General features: G+C 41.5%; 1 protein-coding gene across 1 annotated transcript in view; it reads right to left on the bottom strand.

Annotated features, from left to right (window-relative positions):
- Nucleotides 1-11,629: 11,629 nt before the first annotated feature.
- The window catches only part of LOC129483953 (N-acetylated-alpha-linked acidic dipeptidase 2-like), a 61,198-nt gene continuing 59,827 nt past the window's right edge, over nt 11,630-13,000 (bottom strand). The window contains exons 8-9 of the mRNA XM_055281366.2: nt 12,278-12,464; nt 11,630-12,034 (exon numbers count right to left, since the gene is read on the bottom strand). Coding sequence (XP_055137341.2) covers nt 11,982-12,034; nt 12,278-12,464 — 240 coding nt within the window. The 3' untranslated portion in view covers nt 11,630-11,981. The remainder of the gene's footprint in view (nt 12,035-12,277; nt 12,465-13,000) is intronic.

Genomic DNA, 13,000 nt, shown 5'->3' with positions numbered 1-13,000 from the left:
AATTTTTCATTTATTTTTTTGTTAAAGACAGGATATCTCTACGTTTCCCAGTCCAGTCTCTAATTCCTGGCTTCAAGTTATCCTCTGACTTCGGCCTCCCAAAACAATGGGAATACAGGGTGAGCCACATGACCCAGTCAGAAATGCTCCTTTATCTATGACATTCTCAGAGGAGGCCCACAGGAACTAAAATTTTCTTTTATTCTTTTTTAGCACTCTAAGAGAATTCACTAATTAATCAAATAATCCAAATGATAATTTAGCATCTTATCAAATTTTCAAAGGCTTTTCCATTCTCATGGGTAAAACATGAGTTACTCTTTTAAATGCTTTCCTCCACATAGTGCATAATATCCTAGAATGGCTAGAAAAGTACGATGGGTATTGATTTTGGGATTATAAATATCTATTAGGATGTAGGCAAATTCACGAATACAGAATCCAAATGATGGGGAGAGACCATGCATGTTTTTTTTCTATTTCAAAGTTTTTTTTTGTGATATGAAACTCCAAAAGAAGGAAAAGATTTCAGAAGGGGATACCTAAATATCTTCTGACAGAGGAATTATTTGCCAATGGCTCACAAGATTTATGGTCAAGACGGTCAGAACAGTGCAAACATATCTATCAGCCTTATATCAGTCAAGGTTCAAAGACAAAAGCAGAACTCATAAGATATATGTACACTTAGGAAGATTCATATATGGATTTAGTACATGGAATTAGCTTACTCAATTGTGGTGGCTGATGAAGGAAGTATAAGATCTCTGGTATAGTCCATCAGGAAAAAAAACAAATTCTGCTGGTTGGATCCCAATGGTCGTGGAATAAAGCTTTAGTTCACAGTCAGTACGGATGAACTGGAACAATAGAGATCCCTTCACAGTTTAGCCTTGTCCAAAGAAAGTCTAAGTCTTCCTTCAGAGAACTTTCACTGTTAAAGTCAGACTTACTTGGGTAAACTTCCAAGTCCCAGAATTAGAACCTTTACTTACATCTGAAAACTGCCTTCCCAGCAGGGACTACGTTAGCATTTCATTGACTAAGAAGGAGGTGTGTGTATGCTACAAATTGATGCTGTTTTCATTTCCCTCCTTGTAGTTAAACCTAGCCAATTTGCCACACTGAAAAATCATTAAGAGGTTATATGTCATAAATTTAAGAAAGAGAAAAATAGGATTCCTTGCTCCTTTCTAAGTTTACTGTGCAAGACCACCAACAGACTGAAGCCCTTGGATATACATTCTGTAACTCAATAAATTGAGGTAATCCAAGTGTCCACACAGAGGTGAGATCTGCCCTGGGTGCATGGGGTTACTGGGGACTCAGCCCTGCACTCAAGAGTGGGAAGCCTTTGAGACCTTAGTTCATGGACTGGACCCTGCAGGCATCCTCTGCTGAGATTCAGGGGCTCCCCAGTGGGGCTCTGGTATTCCATCCCAAGGTCAGATGACTATGTGTATCAGGAAAGAATTGGGGCAAGGAGAGAAAGGAAAAAGGGTAGCTTCTAATTTAATTTCAACTTTTTTGCACCACATAATTGACTCATCCCAACTGTCAACTTTAGGCAGATGAAGTCTAGAGCCCTGGAAATTAGGAGCTCTCAATTCTAGATCTACTTCTTTCTACCGTGGCATTACTAATGAAACAACTTATTTTCCTACATGAATCTCAAACCATGAAACAAATATAAGAATGTAAGTCCCTTTAGAGTTGGCATTTTGTAGGTTCTAAAAGTCCTAACCAAGCCAGAAGCAGGAATAGAGATGGGTCTGGGCATTAGAGATGTGTGTATGGGCAAGAACAATACATGATGTGGACAAAGAGCACTCTAAACAATCTTGTTCATTTCCTCATTTCCAACTGAATCCCCTTTCAATACAAAACGTTCTGTTTTGGACCTGGGAGTCTGTTTCCACTCTAGCATCTGAAACCTTACTCTACAACAAAGATTTCTATTGAATTACAATTCTGTTTTTGAGAACCGTTAAGAGACTCTCTCCCTCATGTAGGTTTCATAACTCATTATAAAATTTTCATACAGGAGTTTGGGATCTATTTCTGCTTTCTTAATATGCATAGAAAACTAAATTTATTTTATTTTAGAAATTTCTTTACTGAAAATTCAATTATAGCATATTATTTAAAATTAAACAGTTACAATTCCATTTAAATTGTAACTGCCACTTTGTTTTATTTGTTCAGATGGAGAGATGTGCCCAATTCTATCCATGCTAATAAAAATTCATTAATTTTCCAACAACGATAGACTGGATTAAGAAAATGTGGCACATATACACCATGGAATACTATGCAGCCATAAAAAATGATGAGTTCGTGTCCTTTGTAGGGACATGGATGAAACTGGAAAACATTCTCAGTAAACTATCGCAAGGACAAAAAACCAAACACCGCATGTTCTCACTCATAGGTGGGAATTGAACAATGAGAACTCATTGACACAGGAAGGGGAACATCACACTCCGGGGACTGTTGTGGGATGGGTGGAGGGGGGAGGGACAGCATTAGGAGATATACCTAATGCTAAATGACAAGTTAATGGGTACAGGAAATCAACATGGCACATGGATACATATGTAACAAACCTGCACATTGTGCACATGTACCCTAAAATCTAAATTATAATAAAAAAAATTCATTAATTTAATAATAAATTATATTTTGCTTTGTGGCCTCTGAATGTCCAAGACTATTTTTAAATCTTTTAAATTTCCTTTCTTTGAAAATCCCATTTATTAGATATTCTTCTGGAAACCCCAGTCATTTTCTCTTCAAACCCCTTATTTATTTCTGTTAAGATAAATATGTTAGAAAAAGGAAGGGAACAATGTACTACATGGGCTATGATGTACCACATACTTTGCTATCTCCCTGCCCACACCTTCCATAATCACAACAGAAAACATAGAATGTGTCCCATTGTCCCAACTTCGTATATGAGCACACAAATAGTAAGCAATCTCTTTTCCATCCTATTTCCTGTATGGGAGGGGGTCAGGAATCAGTCCCATGTCACTAACTCCATAAATCCTCAAATATTTCAATGTATTGCCTTATCTAGAACCACAGAAACATGTAGGATTCCTTTTGTGTTTGTCCAGCTGATTTTCAGCCTACATTTTCAGGTTTATTTATCTCACAAATAAAGCATTCAGTTGTTGAACACTATAACATGATAGAAGCCTGTAAAAAATCAGAATCAAATAATACAACAATTCAGAATATCTTCCTTTATGCCACCGTAGCTTTTATGTTACAAGTGTTATGCCGTTAAATGTAAGAATGTACTAAATTTATTATTATAAAAAAATCAGAATCAAATAGATTACATTCCTTAAGAAAATAATGAAGGCAGCAATTGCAAACAGTACCATAGATGCAAGATTTTAAACTTTTTTTTCTCTTCTTATTTATTTTCTTAGAGGCAGGGTCTGGCTGTGTCACCCAGGCTGTAGTGCAGTGGGTGGTTCCTAGCTCACAACAGCCTCAACCTCCTGGGGTCAAGCCATCCTCCATCTCTGCCTCCTGAGTAGAAAGAACTACTGTCAGGCACTACCATTCTGGGTTATTTTTTAAAAATTTTTTGTAGAGACATGGCCTTCCTATGCCACCCAGGCTGGTCTCCAACTCCTAGACTCAAAATATCTTCCTGCCTATATCTCCCAAGGCAATGGGATTACAGCTGTAAGCCACCATTTCCAGCCTCAAAACATTTTCATAGCAGAGTTAACAGAACGTTTTCTTCTATGTTAATCTCTAAATTCGGTAGGTAGAAGATTAATGTCATTTACTCTTCCCATATCTGGCTTAGTATCCCTTTCTTACACAACCTATTGCCAAATGTTTGTTTTCAATTTAATATTTATATTTCATAGCACAGAATAGTGAAATGAGCAATGCAAAGTAGAGTTCCCATCTTATTTCCTAGCCCCTGCCAATCCAACCATAGATATTCTAAAGGGGTTCATGATCTTAGCCTTTTCCCTCTGTTGGATTCCAGGTTATGAACTAATGAGGGTTGGGTGTAAAAACTTTAAGGAATAGAGCAGAAAGTAGGACTACAACCTCTTGTGGTTCTACCTACCCTAGAACCACTATTTTCACAGGAACTCTTATCACAATGCTAGGCTCACTGATTTCTCATCTGAACATGCTTAGAAATAAATATGTTAGCCCTTACCCTGATTTTAATTTAAAAAAAATAAATCCTAGCTCTACAGAAGCAGCCACCAAATATTTCCTTACACAAGCAATCGCATCTACAGTTCTCATAATAGGTATCCTCTTCAATAACTTGTTCTCTGGGCAATGAACAATAATAAACACTATTAATCAATTTTCATCCTTAATAATGATAATGGCCCTAGTAATAAAACTAGGAAAGGCTCCTTTCACCTTTTAGTCCCAGAGGTAACTCAAGGAACCTCCCTAATGTCTGGTATACTTCTCACGTAACAAATACTAGACCCTATCTCAATTATGTTTCAAATTTCTCCAACAATAAACATGAACATCCTCCTATCTGTCACAATCCTATCCATTATCGTGGGCAGTTGTGGAGGACTTAAACACAACTGTGAGAAATTCTAGCCTACTCCTCAATTACTCACATAGCTTGAATAATAGCAGTGTTAATTTATAATCCAAACATTAGTATTCTAAACCTGATTATTTACTTTAACAGTTAACGCATTTCTAGCACTCCACCTGAATATCAGCAGCACGACCCTGTCACTATCTCATGCCTGAAAGAAATTAACATGATTAACACCCAAAATCCCACAATTCTACTATCCCTAGCAGGTTAACCTCCATTAATAAGTTTTCGGCCTAAATGACTAATTATTCAAGAATTTACAAAAAAACAATAGTCTTACTGCTCCAACAATTATTGCTATTATAAGTCTACTCAACCTATGCTTTTATATATGCCTAATTTATTCCATCTCAGCGGCAATATTCCCCACATTGAATAACATGAAAATGACAGTTCAAGAAAACAATACCCATACTACTCCTCCCCCCACTTACCATTTTTTCATCCTCCTCTTACCCATCTCTCCATTAATACTAAATATGATTTAGAAATTTACGTTAAATAAGACCAAGAGCCTTCAAAGCCCTTAGTAAGTAAATTACACTTAATTTCTCTAACAAACCTAAGGACTGCAAGACTCTATTCTGCATCAATTGAACACAAAGCTAAGACCTTACTAGACTGGTAGAATTCAAACCCACCAAAATTTATTTAACAGCCAAACGCCTTAATCAACTGGCTTCAATCTACTTCTCCCATTGGGGGAAAAAAGGCGGGAGAAGCCCAGACAGGATTGAAGCTGCTCCTTTGATTTTGCAATTCAACATGAGAAATCACCTCAGGGCTGGTAAAACATGTGTCTTTAGATTTACAGTCTAATACTTATTCAGCCATTTTACAACCGCCACCCCCGCCCCCCCCCCAACCTCCCCGCCTGGCCCAACTTATGTTAATCAATCGTTGATTGTTTCCAACTAACCACAAAGATACCAGAACATGGTATCTACTATTTGGTGCATGAGTAGCGATAGTGGGCACTGCCTTAAGCCTTCTAATTCGAGCAGAATTAGGCCAACCAGGAACTCTGCTAGGAGACGATCAGATCCATAATGTTATTGCTACTGCCCAAGCATTCATTATAATATTCTCTATAGTTATACCAATTATAACTGGAGGCTTCGGCAACTGACTAGTCCCTCTGATAGTGCACCCGATATGGCATTTCCCCGGATAAATAATATAAGCTACCGACTTCTCCCACCCTCCTTCCTACTCCTACTTGCATCTGAAACAGCAGATGCTGGCGCTGGAACCGGCTGAACAGTTTATGCCCCTTTAGCAGGAAGCCTGACACATGCAGGGGCCTCTGTGGATCTTACTATCTTTTCTCTCCACTTGGCAGGTAGGTGTTTCTTCTACTCGAGGGGCCATTCACTTTATTACCACAATTATTAACATAAAACCCCCAGCCATATCCCAGTATCAAACACCCCTCTTCATCTAATGAGTTCTCATTACGGCAGTCCTTCCTCTCCTTTCTCTCCCAGTCCTAGCCACCAGCATGACCATACTATTAACTGACCGTAACCTTAACACTACTTTTTTTGACCCCGCTGGCAGGGGTGGCCCTCTCTTATATCAACATTTATTCTGATTCTTTGGTCACCCTGAAGTCTATATCCTTATCCTACCAGGCTTCAGGATAATCTCCCATATCATAACTTATTACTCTGGACAAAAAAGGAGCCCTTTGGGTATATGGGCATAGTATGAGCCATAATATCAATTAGCTTCCTAGAGTGTATTGTATGGGCCCATCACATATTTACAGTAGGAATAGACATAAACACACGAGCATGTTTCACCTCTGCCACTGTAATTATTGCTATCTGTATTGGCATTAAAGTGTTTAGCTGATTAGCTACACTGCACGGCGGTAACATCATATGATCACCCACAATACTCTGAGCCCTAGGATTCATTTTCTTTTTCACAGTAGGAGGTCTAACCAGCATTGTGCTAGCTAATTCATCACTAGATATTATCTTACATGATACATATTACTTTGTAGCCCATTTCCACTAGGTCCTATCAAAAGGAGCAATATTCGGCATCATAGGAGCCTTTGTCCACTGATTCTCCTTGTTTTCAGGTTACAGACTTAATCAAGCCTATGCTAAAATCAACTTCACCATTGTATTTATAGGTACAAATCTAACCTTTTTCCCACAGCACTTCCTTGGCCTATCTGGTATACCTCGACATTACTCCGATTATCCTGATGCGTACACCACGTGAAATATTCTCTCATCTGTAGGCTCATTTATTTCAATAACAGCAGTTATATTAACAATCTTTATAATCCGAGAAATCTTTGCTCCAAAAGTAAAAGTTCTAACAATTGAATAATCATCTAATTTAGAAAGAATTTACGGCTGTACACCACATGGATCACACATTCGAAGAACCAATCTACGTTAAACTCCAGACAAAAAAGGAAGGAATCACGCCTCCAAAAACTGGTTTCAAGCCAGTCCCATAACCTCTATGACTTTCTCCATAAGATATTAGTAAAATCATTACATAACTTTGTCAAAGTTAAATTATAGGTTAGATCTTGTATGCCTTAATGGCTCATCCAATTCTATTAGGCCTTCAAGATGCTACTTCCCCTATTATAGAAGAGCTACTTACTTTCCATGACCACGTTCTTATAATTATTTTCCTAATAGTTCCCTTGTCCTGTAACAGGATGAGTCAGAAGCATCGACAGACTCGCATCTTCAGAGCTGAGCTTCCCCGGAGACAGAGTTCCTGGCCCTTTTAAGGGCTTACAACTCTAAGGGGTTCCACGTGAAAGGGTTGTGATGGACTGAGAGCACATGTGGTTAGAGTTGGTGGGGGGGGTTAATCTTTTAACCTCAGGCCTGGTCATCAGTGGCACCAGCTGGTCTTGCCACTGACTTCATTCCTGTTTTCAACTTTTACTATCTCCTCCTCTTCAGAGACAGGAGACAGTAAGAGAAATGGCTTCTCTCCTCAGTCCTATTGTAGCAGGACGAGTCGCAGACAAAATTCCTCAGACACCGGATTAAAGAAGTAAGAGGTTTTTTTATTTGGCCGGGAGCATCAGCAGACTCGTGTCTTAAGAGCCGAGCTCCCCGAAAAAGAAATTCCTAGCCCTTTTAAGGGCTTACAACTCTAAGGGGTCTATGTGAAAAAGTCACAATAGATCAAGTAAGTGTGAGGAATGTGACTGGGGGCTACATACATCAGCTAACAGTACAAAAGGTTTTACAGTGCTTTCTCATACAATGTCTGGAATTCACAGATAACACCAGTAGTTTTGGTCAGGGGTTAATATTATTATTTCAACCACCAGGGCCAGGTGGTGGTGCCAAGGTCGTCTAGCTATTTATCTTCTGTTTCTTTCCAACATTTTGCTTTCTCCATTTTCTCCTGTCTTATAAACTAGGGAAAAGGGGAGGTTGGGGAGAAACTGGGAAGGACAATAGGAGAAGTGGTGATCTCATACCATATTTCCCCCCTTTGAGAATTTTCACTTTTTAGTGGGAGTTCTCACTCTCATCCTCACTTTCTGAGTCTCTTTGTGAGATAGAGCGATAGTGATTCATATAATACAAGTGTGCTGAAGTTTTCTGATGAACCACAGTAGCAACAAAACTTTTTATCATTTGAAAAAGCAAGGGTAACACACAGGGGAGCAGCAAGCAAGTTCCTATCACTAGCAATACGCCTACAATGAGGGTTTTAAATCCTCCTATAGCTGGAAACCATTTTCCAAATAAAGACTCAGGATTAAACTCGTGCCAAACCTATACAGGCGCATGTGCCACCTTTGTCATGTCCCTGACTATGTTTTCAATCACCTGTCCTTGATCATCTATTTGTAGGCAGCAAATGGTTAAGTTAAATTTTCCACAAACTCCTCCTTCAGCTGCTAGCAAGTAGTCCAAGGCCAGTCTATTCTGATAGATAGCATTCCTCATTTGGGTTTCCTGCCAAGCTAAAACAGTCAAAGCTCTGCCAGTTTCATTAGTTGGGGGAAAAGTACCAGCTTGAGCTGTCTCCGATCCACGAGAGGGCGCGGAAGCCCAAGGGATCAAAGAACTGCCTGCAGAGACTCAGGGACTGCGAGCTGTCTGTGCTGACGCCGCGCTCCGTGCGTGGTCCGGAGGACCGGGGCGCCCTGGACCACATGGTCAGGGTGACCACCAGCCTCTAACAGCCCCGCCGTGGCCCTCGCGTGCCAGATCGTGTGCCCAGAGAGCTCCCTGTGCGCGGGGAAGAGGCAGCTGGTGGTGCAGGAAATCCTGGCGGCTCAGGAAATTCTGGCTGAGCGGCGGGGGGTGGAGAGGTAGGCACAGGAGGCGGGTGAAGCGGAGGGTGCAGAGCAGCACAAGTGGCCCTGCCCAGCGGCAGCGGGCTCCCGGGAGGGCTCCCCAAGAGCCGGCCTCCCACCTGCCCCGCTGCCGGGGTCCTGGGGCTCTGCCTACCCCGCCTGGCGGAAGGCCAGCCTCCTGCCCCTGCAGCGCCTGCGGCAAAGCAGCTTGCGGCCGAGCTTGGTGGTGTCCCAGGTCCGCCTCAGCAAGGCGCCTGTGCCCAACTTCCAGCCCCAGAGGCCGGCGCGGAAGGGCAGCACCAAGGACAGTGGCCACCTGCGGATACCCAAGTGGCCTTACAAGGTGGCCAAGGAGGAGAAACCAGAGGCTGAGGAGGCCGAGAAGAAGCGCCAGGCCAAGGTGCAGGAGAAGCGCCCGCCAACCTGGAAGAAGAGGATGTGAGAGTCCGCGGGTGCTTGACGCCAGGTTTGAGGACAGGGTGAGGCGGCGGGGCTGGGCACCATGGCCGCTCCCAGGACCACCAGGCCACGTGCGTTTCCACGCTGTCTTTCTAGGATGCTCCCAGGAAGGGGCTGGGGGAGCCACATGGATTCGCCTGACACCAGCCACCCTAGCCATCAGTACACGTAGCGGGCATGTTGCCTGAAAGGCTCCCTTTAGAGAACCTCAATTAAGATTTGTTTAAAAATCAATTTATGAGGCCGGGCACGGTGGCTCACGCCCTAATCCCAGCACTTTGGGAGGCCGAGGCTGGCGGATCACCTGAGGTTGGGAGTCTGAGAGTAGCCTGACCAACATGGAGAAACCCCGTCTCTACTAAAAATACAAAATTAGCCGAGCATGGTGGCACATGCCTGTAATCCCTGCTACTCGGGAGGCTGAGACAGGAGAATCGCTTGAACCCAGAGGCAGAGGTGGCAGGGAGCCAAGATCACGCCATTGCACTCTGGCCTGGCAACAAGAGCCAAACTCTGTCTCAATTTTAAAAAACTCAATTTATTAAAGGGCATTTTCTGTGTAATTTTGTATTTTTAATTATTATCCAATTTGCCAAGTTTTACAAGTGATAGGGCCCCTTGTATCCAAGGCAGTTTTAATACACTTGCCTGAAGATGTTTTACTTAAAATACTGTTTCTAGCAATAAATATTTATGATATCTGTAGGAGTTTACACAGAAATCATGGGATTCTCTCCTTTTTGGCTGTTTGCTTTGGTCTTTTCTTCTCATTGTGGGTGCACGTGCACACTGGATGTTTTTATTAGTTAGATTAAGTGATGCCAGATATTTCTATTTGATGGAGGGATTGACTCATTCAGCCACATGATCAAGTGAGAAAGAGATATCATATTTTATTGTATCTATTTAAAAAGTATTATCCATACAGTCATATATTGGGGACAAACATTTATCATCAAATTATAAAACAATGCAGAGACAAGCATGTATGTATTGCTAGAATTAAACTCATTTTAATCAAGGAGTTTTAGATAAACTGGATACAAAAATCTTTAACATATTCAAAATAGATATGAGGAAAACGTGTCATTTGATAAAATGGGGAAATGTAATTAATGATTACCAGAAACACAAAATTAAGCCATATATGCTCTTAAGTAAATCGAATCCAGACATCCTTAAAATGTAAAAACAGGTTGCAACAAGAGTAAGGAGCCCAGAATGATGCAAATTAAGGGAATGGGAGGAGGTGATGTTTAGAACAAGCAAAGAGAATGCAATGGGAAGCAAACTTATTTTAGGCAAATTCTCCTGGAGTGGACCAGGCAGCCCTCTCTTCCAGACTCAGTTCCAAAGAGTCCCTTATGTGGGTATTTCTTTTATTTTTCCTTTGAGGACTGCACTTGGTGTTTAGTTCAACCTCATGCAGACCTCATGGAATTTCCAAGACTTGGGGCCTTGGCATTGTGGAACCTTCCTGCCACATGTACATAATTCACAGCATTACCAAGTCACCACGAGCTCCACGCTCATCTCTGTCAGCCCAGGACCCAGCCAGGCAGTGTCACGTGGTCTCCCAGGCATGGCTTTCCAAGCTGGCTATCCCTGCTGCGGAAGTTCTGAAGGCACTGGCCCAGGGAGCTGAGCTTGGGCCTGTCCTAAAGCTCCACAGGTGACTGCATTGCAGCCCACGTGGAAAGCTGCAGCTCTAACACAGGCGTTTTGAGAGTCCTCAGTCGCCTTTAAGTGGCACTTCCAGGACACCCATCCTAAGCTCTCACAAATGGCTCCACCTTCCCAAGGATGTCCTATTGTCATTGGAACAGCCAGTGTCAGGCAGCTTCTGCTCGGGCTGACGTAGCATCTGACCCTTGGTGGGTTGCCAGACATTCCTTCCTGTTTCCGCCATGGGAAGTTAGCACTGGGAATGGTATGGAGCCCCCACGTCTACCCTAAGCCTTGGGTGTCTGCTGCTTCCAGGTCAAAAATGGACATTTCTGGTCCTGACCAGACACTACCACATTGTAACCGATGCTCTACACACTCCAGGGATGTGTAGAACAGCAATGGCAGGACAGCAAACAGTTGGCGATTTCCCCAGGTCCCACGGTGTTCCAGAGTGGGCATGTTGGGTCCCTGTTCCCAATGTGTTCCAGCCTTACCCAGGTGCACAGGGTACCCTGGGACCAACACAGGGCTTGTCAAGTAATGCTCCTGGTGTCCACAAAACAGCTGCAGAGATACCTGCATTTTGAAAAGCCTGCCAATACTACTTAGCAAAAGAAAGAAAAACTATTGACAAAGATGCCAACATGGACAGGTCTCAAAATAATCATGCTGACAGCAAAAAGCAAGATGAATGGTTGTCTAGGGATTGGATGAAGTGGGAAGGAAGAGTTGGGAGGGTGAGAATATAAAGAGATGAGAGGAAGCTTTTTTGAGATAATGGGTGTGTTCACTATTTTGATTGTAGAGATCATTTCACATATGTAAAACTTCCAATTTTATGTTTTAAATAACACAAAAACTCATTTTTTTAAAGAAGAAATGTATGATATAAAGAAGGATACAATCCATCGGTAACTCAGCAAACCTAAGTTGTCATTTGTTAAAAGCAGCATTGCTTTGGGTATGAGGATCAGCATTTCTGAACTCTAATAAAGGAAGAAGAAGAGTATGAACTGAGTGTTTACTCCCCATGCCGACATCTCATGAAAATGTAAAACTAAAATAATACAAGAGCAAATGTTTTAAAATTCCTAGCAGCAGTAATCCAAAATGATATAAGTGCACTGAATTTTAGTTTAATATTATTGTGAACATGGTTGCCTGTATTCCTTCTAAAAGGGCAAGGAATATCTTTGCAAAATTGGTGGACTGATAGACTCATCCCTTACCTTTTGCTGGATAGCCTGGAGTGAGTGGGTCACCAGCACCATTCAAATTTAACACATTTCCTCTCTGGGCTGCAGTTCCAGGAAGATTCCATCCTTTGGGATATGGCTGTACCTCAGGAGCAAAGTAGTCAGCTGGATCTGAGTACAAGATGATTCCTATGGCCACTGCTAACATGGCATTTTTAACCTGCAGGGGCAGTGTGCAATTCATAATGCAGATATGGCAAATGGTTGGCTTATTCATATAAGAAAGACATTAATTTAATAATGGAAGGATATTTAGACACTGCCTTTTACCATACAATTACACATTCAGTTCTCTTGGCTTTGAACACAATTTCTCTCCTGTTAGACCTAACAGACTTCCATTATTCCACGGAATTCTAAATGAGTTATCATTTCTTCTGTGAAACATTCCTATTACAACCTGCAACTGTAGAATTAATGTCCCTTCTTTGTAGTTCTATATTTTCTATATTATAGGATAGCTCTTAATGTATTAACATATCTTTTAAATGTCTATCTCTCCTATAAGGCTGAGGGTGTTTTTGAAAACATGAACCATGTCTTCTTAATTTTAAACTACTGCCCTGTGAAATCTTGCACATCATAGAGTAAGCATCCTACAAACATTTAAGGAACTAAACTGATTTAAAATTGTACGCAGAGCAGTCATATTTGTGAAAAACAGCACAGGGTTTTTGTAAACATCTTTCTAAACAT

This window comes from Symphalangus syndactylus, chromosome 6 (assembly GCF_028878055.3).
Source record: "Symphalangus syndactylus isolate Jambi chromosome 6, NHGRI_mSymSyn1-v2.1_pri, whole genome shotgun sequence".
Lineage (NCBI taxonomy): Eukaryota > Metazoa > Chordata > Mammalia > Primates > Hylobatidae > Symphalangus > Symphalangus syndactylus.
This window is presented reverse-complemented; position numbering and strand designations above follow the sequence as displayed.